Source organism: Malaclemys terrapin, chromosome 13, assembly GCF_027887155.1.
Source record: "Malaclemys terrapin pileata isolate rMalTer1 chromosome 13, rMalTer1.hap1, whole genome shotgun sequence".
In the NCBI taxonomy this organism is placed as follows: Eukaryota; Metazoa; Chordata; order Testudines; family Emydidae; genus Malaclemys; species Malaclemys terrapin.
The window spans coordinates 26,751,330-26,770,501 of record NC_071517.1 but is presented as its reverse complement, the minus strand read 5'-3'; the positions used below and the strand labels follow the sequence as shown (position 1 = coordinate 26,770,501).

At 44.3% G+C, this 19,172-nt stretch overlaps 1 protein-coding gene across 1 annotated transcript in view; it reads left to right on the top strand.

Moving 5' to 3' along the window:
* Positions 1–2,545: 2,545 nt before the first annotated feature.
* Positions 2,546–19,172, top strand: part of GLP2R (glucagon like peptide 2 receptor) — a 122,343-nt gene continuing 105,716 nt past the window's right edge. Inside the window, exons 1-2 of the mRNA XM_054046695.1 lie at positions 2,546–2,689; positions 11,806–11,899. Of these exons, the coding sequence (XP_053902670.1) occupies positions 2,585–2,689; positions 11,806–11,899 (199 nt within the window). The 5' untranslated portion in view covers positions 2,546–2,584. The remainder of the gene's footprint in view (positions 2,690–11,805; positions 11,900–19,172) is intronic.

Here is a 19,172-nt window from a genome sequence, read left to right as displayed (position 1 = left end):
GTGCCCAAGTAGCCTCTGGAATCACAGTTAAAGTTGCCCCCCAAAATCTGAAATGGTGCCCCTTAAACATAGCCATGGGAGAAGAGGACAAGAGCTAGGGAAGAGTGTAGATAGGAGGAGAAGGGAAGAAAGACAGGAGCTGAGATGGGGTGGACAAGATCCGAGAGGGATGGAAGGACGGGGGCAGAAAAGTCTGTGACTACTACAGCACACTCCCTTAGAGAACCTAAAATTGAACAGCGGAGTCCCGAGTTTCATCACTCCTCTGTTGTCAGCAAAGAGCTGTGAAACTCCCTGGAAAAGTGTGTAACGCATCCCCTGTCATAGAGAACAACATCCTACTACAGCTACAGATACAATGGTCAGGGAGGCAAGTCCACTTCCCCATCTCCACTGAAGTGACACCCCAACTTTCAACTCACCAAGAGGTGAGACAAAGACAGGAAACCCTCTGTGGGGTAAGAGATTGTCACTGAGGAGGGAAATGGTTTCCTCATATGCACATGGCGTAGGAGAGGGGACAGACACACAGACAAAGATTGCCAGGACTCAGGAGTGTGGGGGGTGGGGATTGGGGAAGAATGGGTAACCTTGGCCAAGGAATTACTACTTGAGTAAGACTCACTCTGCAGGGGGCCAGGCCCATCCTGACCACCAAGGAGGTGCTCACTCACCACCCCAGCAGGAGGGAAACCCCAGCTGGGGGCTGATATACTAGGGAATGAGGGATCACTGCTCACCTCAGTCCCTAGGAGAATCAGGTCCCAGCTTCAGACTCACAAGTTCTGAGGCAAGCGAGTCCATATGAGAACTTCCCATCTCTGCTCCAAGCATCCCTGTACATTGTGGTGTAAAGGACAGAGAGGGTAACATGGCAGATATGAAGGTTCTCTTTAATAAGTGAAAACAGTGTATCTGGATCTGTCATTAGCATGGTATGCCTGTATCATACTCTGGGGTGGGGATTTCACCTCTGGGTCTGACAAGGTAGCAGCACTTGCTCAGTTAGCAAAGAAGGAGTAACCCACTCTAACAGTCACCTGACAGTTTGCACTTAAGGTCTGTAAGACCAACCCCCAACAGCTGTGATTGGCTAGGAAGGGGGAATTTCCCTCCTAAATTCCCACCAATGCCACCCCTTTCTTTGTTGGGCTGGGATGGAGAGAGGAGATCGGCTAACTGGCCAACTGAATCTCTTTGGGAGAAAAGGAATGGAGACCGCAGGGATACTGGTGACTGAAGGGGAAGGTTGTCACTCCAGAACTAAGAGAGGAGATTGGCTGGGGGGTCACCAGGATGACTCTGGGCCAGTCAGCTAGCTCCAGGTCCAGGATGGCAGTGACGGGTACTGGGGACTTTCCCTTTGTGTACGAGAGAGGAGACACATGGTATGTCTACACTGCAAAGAAAGGTGTGATCTCAGCTACAACAGCTAACTCAGATTGGAATAGCAATGAAGACACAGCTCTTAATTTGGTTTAGCAGGTTGAGTTACCCCTATATAGGATATATATATTTAGCAGGTTGAGTTACCTGCTGAATGTTCTCTGCATCATTCAGGGCTAGGCCCTGACTCTAGGCACAGCCCTGAGCAGGAGATAGTGACACGCTGTGCTAGCCAGGAGGAGCACCAAGCTAAGTGCTGGAACTAGGAATGCGGGGGGTACCGCCTCACCTCCGACTTGAAGTGATTTCCATTATAAACAGGGTTTACAGTTTGGTTCAATGGTTCTCAGCCCCCCCACTATAAAAATAGCTCCAGCATCCCTGGCACCAAGAGACTCAGGCCTCAGAGGCAGCTGTCAGGGTCACAATGCCTCCCTCGGGGTAATAATTTATTGCCAGCCTGTCCCAGTAGGAAATTACTAACCCAGCTCCTTGATCTGACTCAGCTACACTGACCAGTAAGTTGCAGAGGGGAGCCAAAGCTCCATCTATTTCCTGCTCTCCCCCACCCTCCATGCCCACCTGCTCAGTGGGGCTATAAGAAGGACATCCCAAGACTCATAATAAAATTGCAAGAGGTGGCAACACATGGTCCATGTCACCATCCTGCCCTTAGTGTGCAGATTGGGTGATGTGTGCTCCATGAGGATCAAAATAAACCTGGCGTAGCTGCCTCCAGTGCACCATCTAATCTGTGTCCTGGATCGCCAGAGATTCTGTGCAAAGCTTTTTGTTTGTATTTTTACGGCATAGGAGGTTTTTGAATGTATAAGGGTTTGGATTCTGCTCCCACTAAAGTCAAATGGCAAAACTCCCATCAAGTTCTATGGGAACAGGATCAGCTCTTAATGTTTAATACTTTTGCTAATTCTCATTGGCTGACAAACAACAGAAAGCAGACATGCTTGTGAAGTTTAGAGTAAATTCCCTTTGCCTTTACACAGAGAAACGAAAGGAAGTCAGAGTCTCAAAACTGTTTCAACAGATTTGTTGGCTTGATTAAATTCAGATCCAGGAAATAGTCACATTTGTGAAATTGTCTGTAATTTTAAAAGTGCAGGCATTAAACGTTTCACAGAACAGGGTGGGGAATTGGCTCTATCGTACAGCGCGTAACTCTTCAACCAAATCTGTCACTATGGGTATCTCCACATATTCTGGTCTCTGTTCCAACATGTGGTTCTATTCCAGAACATCTCTTGGATCTGTTTCTATTGTTATGACAGTGTTTGTGGTAAAACAGGTAAGAAAAAATTTAATTATCAATGATTGATTTTAAAACCTAGACAGTCCTTTCACCTTGCATTTTAATGTTCATAAATTGTGTGATATATTCGTAAATGGTACTTGTTTAGCAATTTGTTAAGCATTTCAAAATGCAAAAAGCGTGGTATTGATTTATAAGCCCTAGCATGTTATTTCCCAATTTACTGCTCTTATCCAGGTCATATATTAATGTTTTCCTATTTTAATGCTGGTTTTTATATATTGAATACATTGTTTTGAATTTCCTTTATAAAGGCTGTTTTAATATTAACATACATTGTGTTAACTACCAAACCTGAATATCAATTTTAAAACCGTAGTCTGTTTACAAAAGGCAGAAAAAATACGGATGGTATTTACATTAAGTTCTTTTGCATCTCTGCAATACACTACATTTTCTTCTAAATACAGTGAAAGATTTTAATAAGATCTCATCTTAATTTTTACCATAGATTATTGACATATGTAGAATATAGAAGAGTTTGAAAGATTTCTTGTCAAAGGGTTGCCATAAAATTCACTTCAAGGACATTTTCATTTTTTTTTTAAATGCTATATCTGTAGTGAGCTGGGCAGATTTTTTTTTAACAGTTTAATAAAGTATAATGGTAAATTTCATTCTGTTCTGACAGATTAAAACACAGATTTAAGATTACTATGAGTAAAAAGAAAGTTAAATTTTCTCCTATCTGAATATAACTGACAGATTTACCACTGCCGACAGGAGCATATCTCGTTGAATATGTTTCATGGAATTTTGTTTTACTTTTGCTTCTAAAATTTGTATGAATGAATAATACAAAGTCAATAAGTATCACTAAGACTTTGAATTTTTGAGAGAAAAAGTCATATTGCACTTAGACAATTCTAACCACAGAAATGATTTCACACAGATTCACTTAAAACGGAATCATCACTGTACTTTCTAAGACATTCAAATCATGAGGACATATGGGGTGAAATCCTGGGCCCGCTGAAGTCAAAGGTAAAACTCATTAACTTCAATGGGGCCAGGATTTCATCCCTGGTATATTTTCCATCCATATTCTCAGTAATAACATCAGCTTTGATTCATTTATAATACTGTAATAAGCTTGAAACATGACTTGGTGAGGAAGGGGCAACTGTAATTTATCACATCCATGTCCTCCGATAGACAGGTAGATTAAGGGAATGGTTACAAATATTAGTAAATATTTAAATTTTGAGATCTTTTTCGGAGCATATATAGTACATTTTTGTTGTCCACAGCCTGTGATAGTTCAGTCTGACTGGCCAACAATTTCTCAGCATATTCCAAATAAAGAATATTCCAGCATGAAGTAGCATATTCCAAATAAATTGTATTACTTGATTTCACCTTCATTTTAACAAGATTCACAGGGCAAAATTTTGACCCCTCTGAGGTCAGTGGCAAAACTCCCATTGACTTCAAGGGGGCCAGGCTTTCACACATAGATTTTAATGTCAGAAGAGATCATTATGATCTGACCTCCTGCATAACATGGGATGGAAAATCTACCCAGTGATTCCCACATCAATGCTATAATTTCTGGTTGAGCTAGACCATATCTTTTAGAAAGAGACATCCAGTCTTGATGTAAAGATTCCAAGTGATGAAGAATACACCAGGTCCCAGTTAATTGGTTCAAAAGGTTAATTATGCTCACTGTTAAAAATCTGTGCTCTATCGCTAGCCTGAATTTATCTTCAGTTTCCAGACACAGAATCTTGTTCTGGTTTTGTCTATTAGATTAAAGAGCCCGCTACTAGCAGAAAAGTTCTCCCCACGTCGGTACTTACTGACTGTGATCAAGTCACTCTCACTTTTGTAACAGATACAACAACCTCCTGAAATATCCTGGACAAACCTTATTGAATTAAGTTAAACCCTACTGAATTAGGTTTAAGTATTTTAGGAGTTTGTTGTCTTGGAAATTTCACCCAGAGGAGGGGACCTTTTGTCAGCTCATCCCATTACATGAGGACAGTTCAAAGACACACTGTATAACGGGGTAACTGAGTTACTAACGAGAGATCTTTTTCTCTTTAAAAATACATGTGCTTGCATAGAAAGATCGGTGTGGTGGTTTAACTGTGACAATTACACTGTGTACCATCTCTGAAGAAAAAAGTAAAGCAGGCCGGCTTAGGCAGCCTGACATTGCTGGGGAGGTCACTGTATAGACAGTGAGCTGTGCAGTCTGGAAGTACCCTGATCTGGAGGCAGTGAGATGGGGGTCTCAGCCCAAAAGAGATGATGGCTGAGGAGCCAGGAGTTTTGAGTTGATGCCCTTGCTGGACCATAGAAGGGGAATGTAGGTGCAGTTGCTCTGAACTGTGACAACCCTTTCTTGGATAAGCTTTCTCAGTCTCTCACTATAAGGTGGGTTTTCCAGACCTCAAATCTTTCTTGTAGCTCTTTTCTCAATCATTTCCAATTTGTCAATATTATTTATGCAAAATAATGGTCCAGTAATGGTCTCACTAATGCCATATACAGCAATAATACTACCTCCCTACTTGATATTCCCCTGCTTATACATCCACGAATTTCATTAGCCCCTCTTAACCAGAGCATTGCACTGGGAACTTGTGTTCAGTTGGTTTACACCCTCACACCTAAATCCTTTTCTGAGTCATTGCTGTCCCAGAGGTGTAACCTGGCTCCTGGGAGTATGACCTTGCAGTGGGTCCTATTAAAATGAATATTGTTCAAATGAGCCCAGCTTTCACATTGCTCTTTGTAGCTGACTTGTGCTTATCATTATAGACCCTCCACCACAAGTTGTGTCATCTGCAAAGTTCACCACTAATGATTTTATGTTTTCTTCTAAATCACTGATAAAGATATTGGATAGCATTAGGTCAAGCGCAGATCCCTAGGGAACTCGACTAAAAAACCCGTCATTGGATGATGGCTCCAGATTTACAATTACCTTTTGAGATCTATAGCTTAGGAGGCTGTTTAATATATTTAGAATATGCTGCACTGATTTTGTATCCGCAAAAAGAAGAACAGGAGTACTTGTGGCACCTTAGAGACTAACAAATTTATTAGAGCATAAGCTTTCGTGGACTACAGCCCACTTCTTCGGATGCATATAGAATGGAACATATATTGAGGAGATATATATACACACATACAGAGAGCATAAACAGGTGGGAGTTGTCTTACCAACTCTGAGAGGCCAGAGTTGGTAAGACAACTCCCACCTGTTTATGCTCTCTGTATGTGTGTATATATATCTCCTCAATATATGTTCCATTCTATATGCATCCGAAGAAGTGGGCTGTAGTCCACGAAAGCTTATGCTCTAATAAATTTGTTAGTCTCTAAGGTGCCACAAGTACTCCTGTTCTTCTTTTTGCGGATACAGACTAACATGGCTGCTACTCTGAAACCTGATTTTGTATCGTGCTGCTCTTTTAATCAGAATGTCATGCAGCACTAAGTCATATGTCTCACAGAAGTTTATGATGTCAACAGTTACCAGCTACTGCTGTTTCAATTTCTCTATATATGAAAGCTTTCAACTGAAGCAGAAAATGTGATGAATCTGTGTCCTTGCACCTTTAAGAGTCCTGCCCCTCCTGTGGAGGGTGCCATCCAGAACCCCTTTCTCAGCATGTGCAGCTACAGCTGGGACTAAGAGAGGATCCAGGTAGCAGTTCTGAGAGCTTTCCCTGTATTTCCTTGGTCATTTACCCCTGTTTGTTTATTGTAAACCAAACTTGTGTCTATTAAGTGGAGCCGCTTTTTCTACGAATGCGTCATCTCCATTTCCTTGCCTCTTAAGATGAAGTTCACTGACCAATTGATGTCCCAAGAATCTCTCCTGGTCGCCTGCATTTTGGGGCCCACATCAGGGAAAAGCCAAGATGTTTTTTGTCCTGGAAACAAGCATTCCTTTCTCATGGCTCTTATAAATATTCTCTCCTTATCTTGCAAGTCCATCATGTGAAGAATAATTAGTCTTTCCACTCCAGGGGATTTAAAGCATGGGTGGCTCACACTCATGAGCTTGAAGCTGGCCTGGGAGCAGTGCTGGGGAAAACAAGAAGCTGGGGAAACAGTCCTCTCTGAGCTATTTCAAACTTTATGCTCCCAGAAAAGAAAGCTCAAATCCCCTCTCTCCAGCACTGAAAGCTATTCATGCTGGCAAGCTTTTAGCACCAGACAGACAAAGCTGGAGCACTGGTCAAAGCATTATTTGCTCAGCACTGCACCTCCACTTTCCTTTTAGACCCACTCTCAAAATCTTCAAGCTGTCTCCAATCCTGGGTCATTAAAAATCTTATTTGCATACACTAATTTTGGGGGATTAGGAAATTCACACAAAAAACCTTCCTTAATTGAGAGTTATGGTTGCTAAGGGGTATTTCTGAGAAAGAAACACTAAAAAGCAAAGATATATTAAGGCAACATTCACACCCAGGACAAAACCAGTTTCTAAGCATTAACTCACTGCCATTATGACACCACCAACCCATTAAAATACTTTCTGACACATTCAACAATGCTATTACCCTCAGCACACACTGAAGAACTGAAAATCACATGGAAACTGCACTTCACAGGATGCTGACAGTTTGCCTGGACCAGCCTAGCTCACAGTGAAGGCCTACCCTAGGAGAGCATGGAGGCAGTGGGCCACTCCCTACCCAGCATGCCCCAGAGGGTACTAGAAATGCCTGAACAGGTTGACTGCTCCCAGGAGGAGCTCCCCAGCTTTGAGTCCAAGTATTGCAGCTTGCAACAGAGAACCAAGCTCTCCACAAGCAAGAGAACAGGTTTATGATGAAAACATGGCACCATGGGCCCAACTGGCACAGCACACCACAGATAACCACGTGCTACAAGAGCAGGTGGCCTGGCTGCCAGATGAGAACCCTGCACTATGAGCATGCACTGCAGCCATGTACCTGGACCCGAGGCCTTCAAAATGCCTAACTGTTATGGGGTATCTTGCAGGCATCTCTGCAGAGGTGGGTTTGAAGGAGGATAGTTTTGTGGATTTTTACAGGTAGTTCCTTCCAGGAATAAGGGCATTGGAAAAGCAGTTGTAGCCTTGTTACCTTTGCTTCCCCCCATTTGTTGGATCCACCCGTCATCTTAAACTCTCCACCTGTTTTTGTATATGTAACTTTAGCACCCTTGTGGCCAAGATGGAGTCTGCTATGCAGCCAGCTCTGGCTAAGAAAAGGTGTGCGCAGGAAAGGAACACAGCAGGGAAAGTCCCTTCCACACCAGGGGCACCTGTTCCAAAACCCCCAAGGTGTACACACACACTGGAGAGTACAATGAATATAGGAAAGGGAAATATCTATTCACAGGGGGATGAATGGAGAAAAACAATAGGGGAGAAGATGAGGAAGAGCAGTAAAACAGGGTTCCATTCAACACAAGGCCCCACAGGCCCAATGGTACCACAGTCTGAAAGAGCAGACACCCAGCAATGTATCTGCACGCAGCGTTCAGGAGTCCTGGGCAGAGTTCTAGTCCAGTGGTGAGTCTTGGTTGCTCCTGGTTGTCTTCAGTGCCAGTAACCTTTCCCCAGCAAATTCCTCCAGTGCCCTCTTCTGCTGCTCTCTGCATAGACATAGTGAGACAACTTCCCCACTTAACTGCTAACAGACTCTCTCCTTATTCCCAATGCAAAGTCACAAGCTCCAGTACTCATGGCCCCATACAGCTCTGGGTCCAGCTCCGGTTTGTCCTTCTTAAGCGATTCCTCCCTGGCACAGTGCTCCTCTTGGCTCCTGTCCTGGGGTGTCCCCAATCGGTCGCCCTGTCCCTCCTGGACTTTGGGCAGGTTCTCGGCTGCTTCACTCTATGAGGGCCTGCTTGCTGCAGCCCTTCTGTCTGGAGCCCCAGACACAGCCACCCCGTTGCTCCCCCTCTCTCCACGCTACCCCCAAACAGTACTTCCTCTGCCTGGAACAATCAGCATTTCCTCCCTCAGGACAAAGATTTAAAGGGGCCATGCTTTCTAAACCCCAAAAGGGTTACATATAGATACACACAATCCCGAGGGTGAAATGCCTGCAAGCTTCATGATGGCTATTTAAAAACACCCGAATAGAGGCTCAAACTAAATGTATACACCCAAATAAAAAAAGTGAAAGGACCAAAAAAAAAAATGACACAAGGACTAATCGCCAAAGTAAAAGACATAATTAGCGGCAAAAAGGAATCCTTTAAAAATTGGATGTCAAATCCAACTGAGGAAAATAGAAAGGAGCGTAAACTCTGGCAAGTCAAGTGTCAAAGTACAATAAAGAAGGTCAAGTAAGAATTTGAAGAGCAAGTAGCTAAGGACAAAAACTAACAGCAAAAAAATGTAAGTACATCAGATGTAGGCCACTGATTGCTCAAGGTGCTAAAGAAGCCCTAATGGAAGACAAGGCCATTGTGGAGAAGCTAAATGAATTCTTTGCATCAGTCTTCACTCCAGAGGATATGAGGGAGATCCCCATCCTGAACCATTCTTTTTAGGTGACAAATCTGAGGATCTGTCCCAGATTGAGGTGTCAGTAGAGGAGGTTTTGGAACAAATTGATAAATTCAACAGTAATAAATCACCTGGGCCAGATGGTATTCACCCAAGAGTTCTGAAGGAACTTAGATATGAAAACGAAGAACTACTAACTGTGGTATGTAATGTATCATTTAAATCAGCTTCTATGTAAGATGACTGGAGGATAGCTAATGTAATAGCTAACTTTGAAAAAGGCTCCAGAGGCGATCCTGGCAGCCTAACTTCAGATTGGTTCAAAACTATAGTAAAGAACTGAATTAACATACACCTCTACCTCGATATAATGCTGTCCTCGGGAGCCAAAAAATCTTACCGCATTATAGATGAAACCATGTTATATCAAACTTGCTTTGATCCACCGGAGTGCGCAGCCCTCCCCCCCCCTCCCCCCCGGAGCACTGCTTTACCGCGTTATATCCGAATTCGTGTTATATCGGGTGGCGTTATATCAAGGTAGAGGTGTACATAAATTAACATGATATTTTTGGGAAGAGTCCACACTGCTTCTGTAAAGGGAAATCATGCCAAACCAATCTAATAGAATTCTCTGAGGGGGTCCACAATCATGTGGACAAGGGTGATCCAGTGAATATAGAAAGCCTTTGACAAGGTCCCACACCAAAGGCTCTTAAGCAAAGTAAATAGTCCTGGGATAAGAGGGAAGGTCCTCTCATGGATCAGTATGTGACTGAAAGATAGGAAACAAAGGGGTAGAAATAAATGGTCCATTTTCACAATGAAAGGAGGTAAACAGCAGGGTCTTCCAAGGGTCTGTACTGGGACCAGTGCTGTTCAACATATTCAGAAATGATCTGGAAAAAGGGGTAAACAGTGAGATGGCAAAGTTTGCAGATGATACAAAATTACTCAAGGTAGTTAACTCTTTGCAGTCTGCTTTGGACTTACAAAGGGATCTCAGAAAACTAGGTGACTGGGCAACAAAATGGCAGATGAAATTCAATGGGATAAGTGTAAAGTAATGCACACTGGGGAAAAAATAATCCCAACTACTTATACAAAATCATGGGGTCTAAATTAGCTGTCACAATTCAAGAAAGAAATATTGGAGTCATTGTGGAGAGTTCTCTGAAAACAGGCATTCACTGTGCAGCAGCAGTGAAAAAACCTAACGTTAGGAACTATTAGGAAAGGGATAGATAATAAGACATCCACACCTTGAATAGTGCATACAGTTCTGGTCTCCCCATCTGAAAAAAGATATCAGAGTTAGAAAAGGTGGAGAAAAGGGCAACAAAAAGTATTAGGGGTATGGAACATCTTCCATATGAGGAAATATTAAAAAGACTGAGACTGTTCATCTTAGAAGAGAGATAACTAAGGGGAGATATGATAGACATCTATAAAACCATGAATGGTGTGGATACAGTGAATAAGGAGTTGTTTATGCCTTCATATAACACAAGAACCAGGGGTCACCAATTAAATTAATAGGCAGTAGGTTTTCAACAAATAAAAAGTATTTCTCCACACAATGCACAGCCGACCTATGGAACCCATCTCCAGGGGATGTTGTGAAGGCCAAAAGTATAACTAACTGGGTTCAAAAAAGAATGAGATAAGTTAATGGAGGATAGGTCCATCAATGTCTATTAGCCAAGATGGTCAGGGATGCAACACTATCATCTGGGTGTTCCTAAACCTCCACCTGCCAGAAATTGAGAGTGGATGACAGGGGATGGATCTCTTGATAATTGCCCTGTTCGGTTCATTCCCTCTGAAACATCTGGAATCTGCCAATGTTGGCAGACAGGATATTGGGCTCAATGGACTATTGTTCTGACCCAGTATGCCCATTCTTATGTTATGTTATGTTATGTTATGTCCTGTGTTATACAGGAGGTCAGACTAGATGATCACAATGTTCCCTTTTGGCCTTGAAATCTATGAAAATGGAGATGAGTCTTTGCTAGTTTTTCAATTGCCTCACTTGAAACAGGGATAGTGAGGGGTTGCTTGGGAGGTCTGCTGAAACAAGAATTAGTGTCTGGAGTCTGGGAGGAATATGTTGGGAGAGGATTTACCTCTTTAAAGGTGATGTTAACAAAATGGTATTACTTATTTATTTCTTCACAATTATATTAAACTGCAATGAAAGAGCTCTCAGCCAATGCTCTGGGCATTCTTGACAATCCGTAAAATACGCTAATAAACACACAGCCCCATGAATTATTTCCAGTCATACCAATCAAATAATCCAATGAAAACATAAATATTCAACAAAGTTTAATCAACCTCTGCATATAATCTAATTCTTAACTGCTTGAAAATGTTCCAGGATTTATGAGTCATAGCACACAACTTCTACAGAGGCTATATATTCAGTGTCCAGTTGGAAGTTTGACAAAAATGTGTGGCATGGGGGAGAACATAACAGTGTGACAGTGTATTTCTTGGCCACAGAAAAAGTGACAGCTCTTGAATTTTGTATATTACTTATTTCAATTGTTAAAGTAGCAGAAAACTATCCCAACTAGAAAAATACAAAGTTCAAACTCAGTTTCTTCATTTACAATATTTTCTGTATGTACAGGTCTTAGGCTCTCTGCTGGCGAAAACGACGACGAAGTGGCTTAACTATAAAAATGATTGCTTGAAAACATTACAAGAATCTGCAGTAGAAACTGGTAAGAAATCTGACTAAAAATGGGGTAACACTTCAAAATAACCATATTAAATGTGTAAATAGAAATTTATTGAACAATATTGCAGAGGTATATTTTTATTCATAGATTTCAAGATTTAAGGCCAGAAAGGCCTACTATAAATAGACAAACAGAGGAATGCCATCAAGTTATGTTTAAGACCTTTCGCTTAGCCAAAAAAATAAGTGAAATCAGCTTGAAACTCCGCAAATTGTTCACAACCCCAGACAAATGCTGGACAACTGTGGAGCAAGGTGAATTTCCAGCAATTGGGATTTATAAATGACCCTAATTAAGGAAAGCAATTAGAACCCACTGAACTAACAAGGTTTGCCACCCGTCACTGATCACTCTGTATTGCATCCCTTCACCTCCATCCTTCTGTTTCTTGTCTATGCAAGTCCTGAGCCTGATCCCATTTAATTCAGTAGGAGATTTTCCACCGAATACAATGGGTAGAGATTCAGGTCTTTGGGGCTGAGAATGTCTCTTTGTACAAAGTCCTAGCACAGTGGGGTCTCTCCACACTACTAGTACTACTATTAATAATAAACTAAGGAGGGTGACCATATTTCCCAAAGGGAAAACGGGACATTGTGTGGGGCTAACCCGTGTCCTCTCCCGCCAACCCCCGCACATGGGGCTGGCCCGAGTCATTCTCCTGAGGGCCCTCCCCCTCATGTGGGGCTGGCCTGAGCCACTGGCCTGAGCACTCCCCTTCCCCCCCCAACATGTGAGGTTGGCGTCACTGCTCGCTCAAGCCCTGCCTGCCCCCCCATGCATAGCTGGCATCACCGCTCACCCCATGTAAACTGATGGAAACCTGGCCCACTGAAGTGAATGACAAAACTTCTATTTACTTCAGCGGGGCCAGGATTTCACCCAGTATGTTTATGTTTATGTAGCCGTGTAAGATTTATGACATACCTGGTTCAATTATCTTGCTTTGTTTTAAGAGATTGTCTACACACGAGGTTTCATACTGGATCAAATGACATTAATCTAGTTTGAAAACAATTTGCATATGTAACCCTTCTGCCAGTTGGAGTTGGCAGCAACAACAGCCGGGTTCAATATCTAGTGTTCCTTTTCAACAATACAACACAAAACCGGCTTGAGCCCCCACCCAGTAACCTGGGACAATTACATACCACCCCTGGTCACCTCCAAGAGGCAATATTCCCCCTCTTACAAGCACACAGGAGAGAGAAAAGGAGAGAAGTAACCCAGCATTCCTTCTGGGAAAACGCCACAAGCAGGATTCACAAACATAAAACCAAGAGCAAAAGACCCACCTGAGAGTATGTTGGGCAGTGTTCTTTTACTTCAGGTTCTTAAGTCCAGCAACCAAAAGTTCTTTAATGTACCCTTCCCTTCTTCTGTCTGCCACAACCCGTTCATAACTATCGTCCTTGATCAGTGAAGACCCAGAGTTTAGAGGTGCATCTGGGTGAGCTCACCTCCCACTCTAGTGGGGAATGGGGGTACCTTGCTTCTTCTGCTGTCCAGGCGCTTGTTTTGGCATCAGCCGGCCTGTCAGCCGCTAGCCGCTCTGCCCTGCCGGCCACTCACCACTCCACCAGCTGTTCCACTAGCTACCCTGCTCGCTGCTCCATTCTGCCTGCCAGCCACTCGCCAGTCCATTCCGCCAGCCACTTCGCTCTGAACCCTTTGGAATGTCTCAAGGTCCCACCACTTAACATGGCTCTCAGTGATTTCAGCTGTTAGTGGTGGAGCCTCACTACTAGTGTGGACTGGGCAGTCTCGTGCATCAGAGACACCGTCCCAAAGCAGGCCAAATGCTTAGACCTGGTTATCAGTGATTTCAGCTCTGTGGTGTGTAACAAGACTCCCAGTTGAGTCTTAATCAACTCTGTTATTACACTGTGGAGAGATGCCGGGTCAAATGGTGCCTCGGATCCTTAGGCAGGGCCCACACCACCAGGTACAAGTACCTGCCCCACCCTCTCTTGACTCCACTGGATTTTGGCACTCACATCACCTGCCTAGCAAGTACAGTTTAGTTGAGCATGAGTCCCTCCATCAGAGTATGCCTTGCACAGTTCTGCCTCTCTTGATTCACACAACAAGGATAATAACCCTTTAATACCCCGCCCCAATAACAAAGTGACTTGTGACTTGAGCTCATTCAGACTCTGCTTACATTGCGTACATACAATGCAACTTATCACTGCACACTAACTCTGCATTTGTCTGGAATGCTGGAGTCCTCTTGCAAAGTGGATTAGGTTTGCTTCAAATTGAAATTGTTCATTTTTTTTGTTTGTGTGCATGTGATTGCTGTGCTCCACTTTTTTCATGTTTCCAATGGCTATCCCACAGTGCTTTGCAGTTCGACTGTTACTGACCTGTCCATTGTGTGCCCTCCCTCCACGGGGGTCCTTTTCAGGATAACGCTTCTCCCTATAAAAAGTGGCACAGAGTCAGATATTGCCTGTTTGCCCCTCAATCCCAGTGTATCATTATTCTGGTGATGCAACCACAATAGCACTCCAGAAGCCCCATAACATGCCTCGCACAGCTGCTTGGAGCGGTGCTGAGGCACTGCATCTCACTGCCATCTGGGGAGATGCATTGGTTCAGGAACCTCTTGTGGGAAGGCACAGGAATAGGACCTTTTTACGGACATTGTAAAGCAGATGTCCACAAAGGGTCACAACCAGGACACCTGCCAGTGCCAGGTAAAGAACAAGCATCTCAGGAGAAAGCACACTGAAATGAGGGATGAAAGGAGACCATCTGGCAGGGGACGTGTGACCTGTCCATTTTTGAAGAACTGTATAGCATTCTACACAATTACAGTACAACCTGTCCCAGGCATTACTCTGAACCTGCTGCCTGCACCTCCCGCTACCAAGCATGACCCGCTCGACCCATGGGAGGATGAGCAGAAGGATGCTGGATAGGAGCTGCCCCTGACAGCTAGGATCTCTTTGTGGGTCAGGATAGCCAGCTGGAAAGCCAGTCCCAGTCTTGCTCTGCTACAAAGGACTCTCTTTCCCACCCTACATCAGCTGAGCCGGATTCCCAGCCCAAAACCAAGCAGGAACCAAAGAGTCAGATCCTCTGGAGGGAATGTCAGCATGTAAGTACCTATCTTTACAATGTATTATTTATTGGTGGATGTAAGCTAGGATCCCACGTCTTTCACTCACCCTTCACCTTGTGCTGCTTCCAAATGGCATCTGCCAGCATGGTGCAGTCACAGTCTGTACCCCATTCCTCCTCCCACACCAGATTCAAATAGCAAAAGCATTTATTTGTAAAACATTAAATAATTTATTGAGATAGTGCTTATAGGAAAAGAAATCTGGTTAGTTTTTGTAATTTACATGAGGTATAAATGCACATTGCAGGCCCAGGCAAGGCACAAACAATACTTACTCCCCACTGAAGTGCAAATGCCTTGTAACATGCATGTAGCTGACCATCATTGCAGGGACCTATTTATTTTTCTCTTCACTTTCTCCAGGGGAGATATAGCAGAAATTAAGACTGAGAAATTACTTGGGTTTTTGTTTGTTTGTTTGTTTTGCAAATTATAGGGAATAACCTCATGCCCATGTCCTCTCGTAGGGCTTGCAAGCCCTTTCCACTACTGCAATCCTTCTGAGGGGACCATTGTGGAAAACAACTTCACAGCATCTCTCATCAGTCTATTCTTTGTCTTTTTTTAATAAGACTAGTTCCCCACCTCAGTGTAATGCCATCAAGGGTCAGGACATAGCTCCAACCAACTCTCCCACCCCAAGAGCATGAAAGCAGATACAGTAGACTAAAATCCAAAGGCACCCACCATGGTCCATACCTACCTACCATCTCTGAGTTTCCCAGAAGAATGGGAAGAGTCTCAGGGAGGAACGGTCACACATATTGACTAAAAAAGCTATCATGCCTTGTCTGAATATGAACAGTAAACAACTTTTTTGTTGTTTTGTTCACTTCCATAGCCACAGCACCCTGCAACAGCAGGACAGTCAAGGACAGGGCCTCTCTGAACTGCTGACACGATGGCTAACCTGAGAGGAAGAAAAAGGAAGAGTCGGGATGAGATGTTTAAATGACTGAGTCACAGAGGCGAACCAGGCTGTCTGAGAGGTGAAGCTTGCACATGAGGATCCAGAGGGAGGGAGAAGTTGCTCTCCCAGGAGATCCTGTCAATGGCCAAGGGAAAGTGTGGCTGTGGCCAAGGATAGCATCACCAAAATGAAGGAGAGCATGGAAAAGGACGGAGATATAGAGGCAACTCATGGATACTATCCAGAATGCCCTCCTGCTAATCTTGCTGCTTCCTGCAGTCCTGTAATTTGGGACCCAGACGTCCTTCAGCCTACTGGCACTGGCACCAGCAGCAACTCCTAACCTCTGCATCCCAAAAGCAGTGCTCCCCGCAGGTCCCATTCACCTCTCAAATCCCACCTCTGGGCATCGAGAACATTTGTACCTGGCATAGGCGCCAATAGTGGGTGCACAGCACCCACCCGCAGCCCCACGGATCAGCTCCTCCCCCTCCCCCCTCAGCAGTTCAGTGATGTACAGGAGGCGCTGGGGAGGAGTGGGAGCAGGAAGAGGCAGGGAGGAGGTGGGGCGGGGGCAGGAAGAGGCGGGGTGGGGTGGGAGCGAGGGGGAGAGGAAGAAGCGAGGGCAGGGCCTGGGGTGGGGTGGAGGTCGAGCACCCCCCAGGAACTCGGGAAATCAGCGCATCTGCCTGGGAGTCCAGCTCTTTTGAGCCCTGCAGAGCCCCTGAGAATTTTGAGCTGAGGCACTCAGCCCCAGAACCCGTGCAGATAAGAAGGGTCAGAGACAAGGCCAATACTCACCTGTAACTGTTCCCCCTCTTCTCATTCTGTTGCACTTGGAATGTTCTTACTTGTTGCATTCTAAATTTTATGTGCACTGTTGCAGTAATTAAAGGTTTGTGTATAGCTGATTACTTTAAAAGACTGGTTTTCTAACCAAACAGACATTATTTTTCCATTGCTTTGATTAACATTTTTGTATTTTTTATTGTTTCATATTAAAACCATTTACAATACATCCATTATGGGTCATCATTGCAGTTAGCACAGAGAATCCTTTAAATACAGCGAAAATAATTCATAGGGTTTTACAAGAGCACGTAGGGAACAGTAAATTTCAACCACCCACATGCAATCCCTCCGTGCTCACAATGTCTGCATCCCAGTGCACCCCACACACAGGCTAACTTTTTCAGGCATGGCAGGCACTCAAAATGCAAACAGTAGGCATCCCTGACAGCATTCCCATGGCTGTTCATGCTCCTTGCTGGCTGTTTGAACCTCCGAGCAAGTCCCTGCACCTCAGACTCCCACCCATCATCAGGGCTTTCCCCCTTGCTCTCACAAATATTGGGCAAAGCACAACATCCACCTATAATATTGGAACATTTTTTTCTGCAACTTCCAACCTATTCCGCAAACAGTGCCATCTGTCTTTCATTGTGCAGCTATAAAGCAATAATTAAAATGTTGCTTTTGTCCCAGCAGCTTGTGTATAGCTTCATTAGCTAAGGCACCAAGCCGTAAGTTGGATCTCCCAGAATAACCAGACCAACCTCCACACCATTAATGCCCCCGGTGCTTCAGGGAGTAAACAGTCTTTCTCCATTTTATTTGAATAGTAGAGAGTTCTGAAAGGTTCTAGCATTGTGGACCATACCAGATGCTGCTGCATTTATGTCTGTAAACCTGCCATGGTGGTCCACCGGTCCTTGGAGCACTATGGACAAAAACCCCTTTCTGTTTACAAACTCTGTGCTCAACTGGAGTGAGGGCAGGCAAATGTTAGGCACATGGGTTCATCAATTACATCAAAACCAGGTTGGGTACCCAATGTATGCAAACCCATCAATAATCTCCTGAGCATTACCGATCTGCATGACCTGGTTAGACAGCACCTTATCAGTGGCATAGCAGACCTGTATGAGAATGGCCCCAACAGTTGATCTCCCCACACCAAATTGGTTGGCCACAGACCAGTAACATTCTGGGCTGGCCAGCCTCCAGATGGCAATGGCAACCCTGCTTCTCCCTGGATACTGGGCACCACACGTTGGTACACTGCCGCTGCAGTTCCAGGGCCAGTTCCGCACAGATATAAAAAAAAGATAACCCTCCCCATCCTGAAGTTCTCTTGTCACTGAAGAGCTGGTCATCCCAGGTTTACAGAATGAGCCTCTCCCACCAATCCATGGTGGTTTCTTCAGCCCAGAAATGGTGCTGAACCCTTTGTCGGTGATCCAGGACCTGGTCTTCTCATTCCAACAGCTCAGATTCTCCCATTATTCTGTGTCAACCTGCTGCCATCACTGCAGATGGTACTCCTGCTGCCAGAGTTGCTGCTACCATAAAATATTCTTCTGCTCCTGCATCATCAGCTTGTTGGTGCAATGGGTAAAGTCCAATGCTGAATTCATCCAGCTTTGAGAGCTGTAATATAGCCCAAGGAAGCTCTGTATATTTTCACTTGCCCCCACAGAAGCAGGGAGCAGGAGCTTGGCTTCCCACATTTCACAGCAAAAACAATCCCTGGATGCATGCTGCTCAGTGGTAAAGCAAAGGACCCTGGGATACCCCCAAGAATCCTACACCCTCAATTCGCAGCAAACTTGCACCATGTGTTCACATGATGTGAACTGAAAATAGAACAGGCATTCTGTGTGCATGCTATTTATATGACTTACGTAATGCAAGTTATCTGATGCACATCAAAAAGCTTTGCATTAAACTCCCCAGTGTAGACACACCCTAAGTGATTATGCTTTGTAAACAATATGACATTGTCGTCTACTAAACTTAGTTGGACTTTGAAACAGTGTTTGGGTTTTGATGCATATGGAGAGGGTGCATCTACCCTTACAGCTAGGGGTGGGATTCCCAGCTCACATGGATATACTTATGCAAGGTCACATTGAGCTAGCATACTAAAAATAGTAATGTAGCCATGGTAGCACAGGCAGCAGCAGCATGGGCTAGCCACCTCGAATACAAACCCTCCTGAACCCCACTGGTATGAACTTGGCTGTTAGCCCACGCCATCACTGCCCATGCTACCGTGGCTATATTACTATCTTTAGTGTGCTGGCTCAATGAGAGCTAGTGCAAGTAGGTCTTTGTGAGCTGGGAATCTCACCCCTAGCTCCAAGAGCAGAGGTAGCCATAGCTAGAGCTGTGTTTTTTCTTGGAACACAGAGATCCCCTACACAGTAATATAT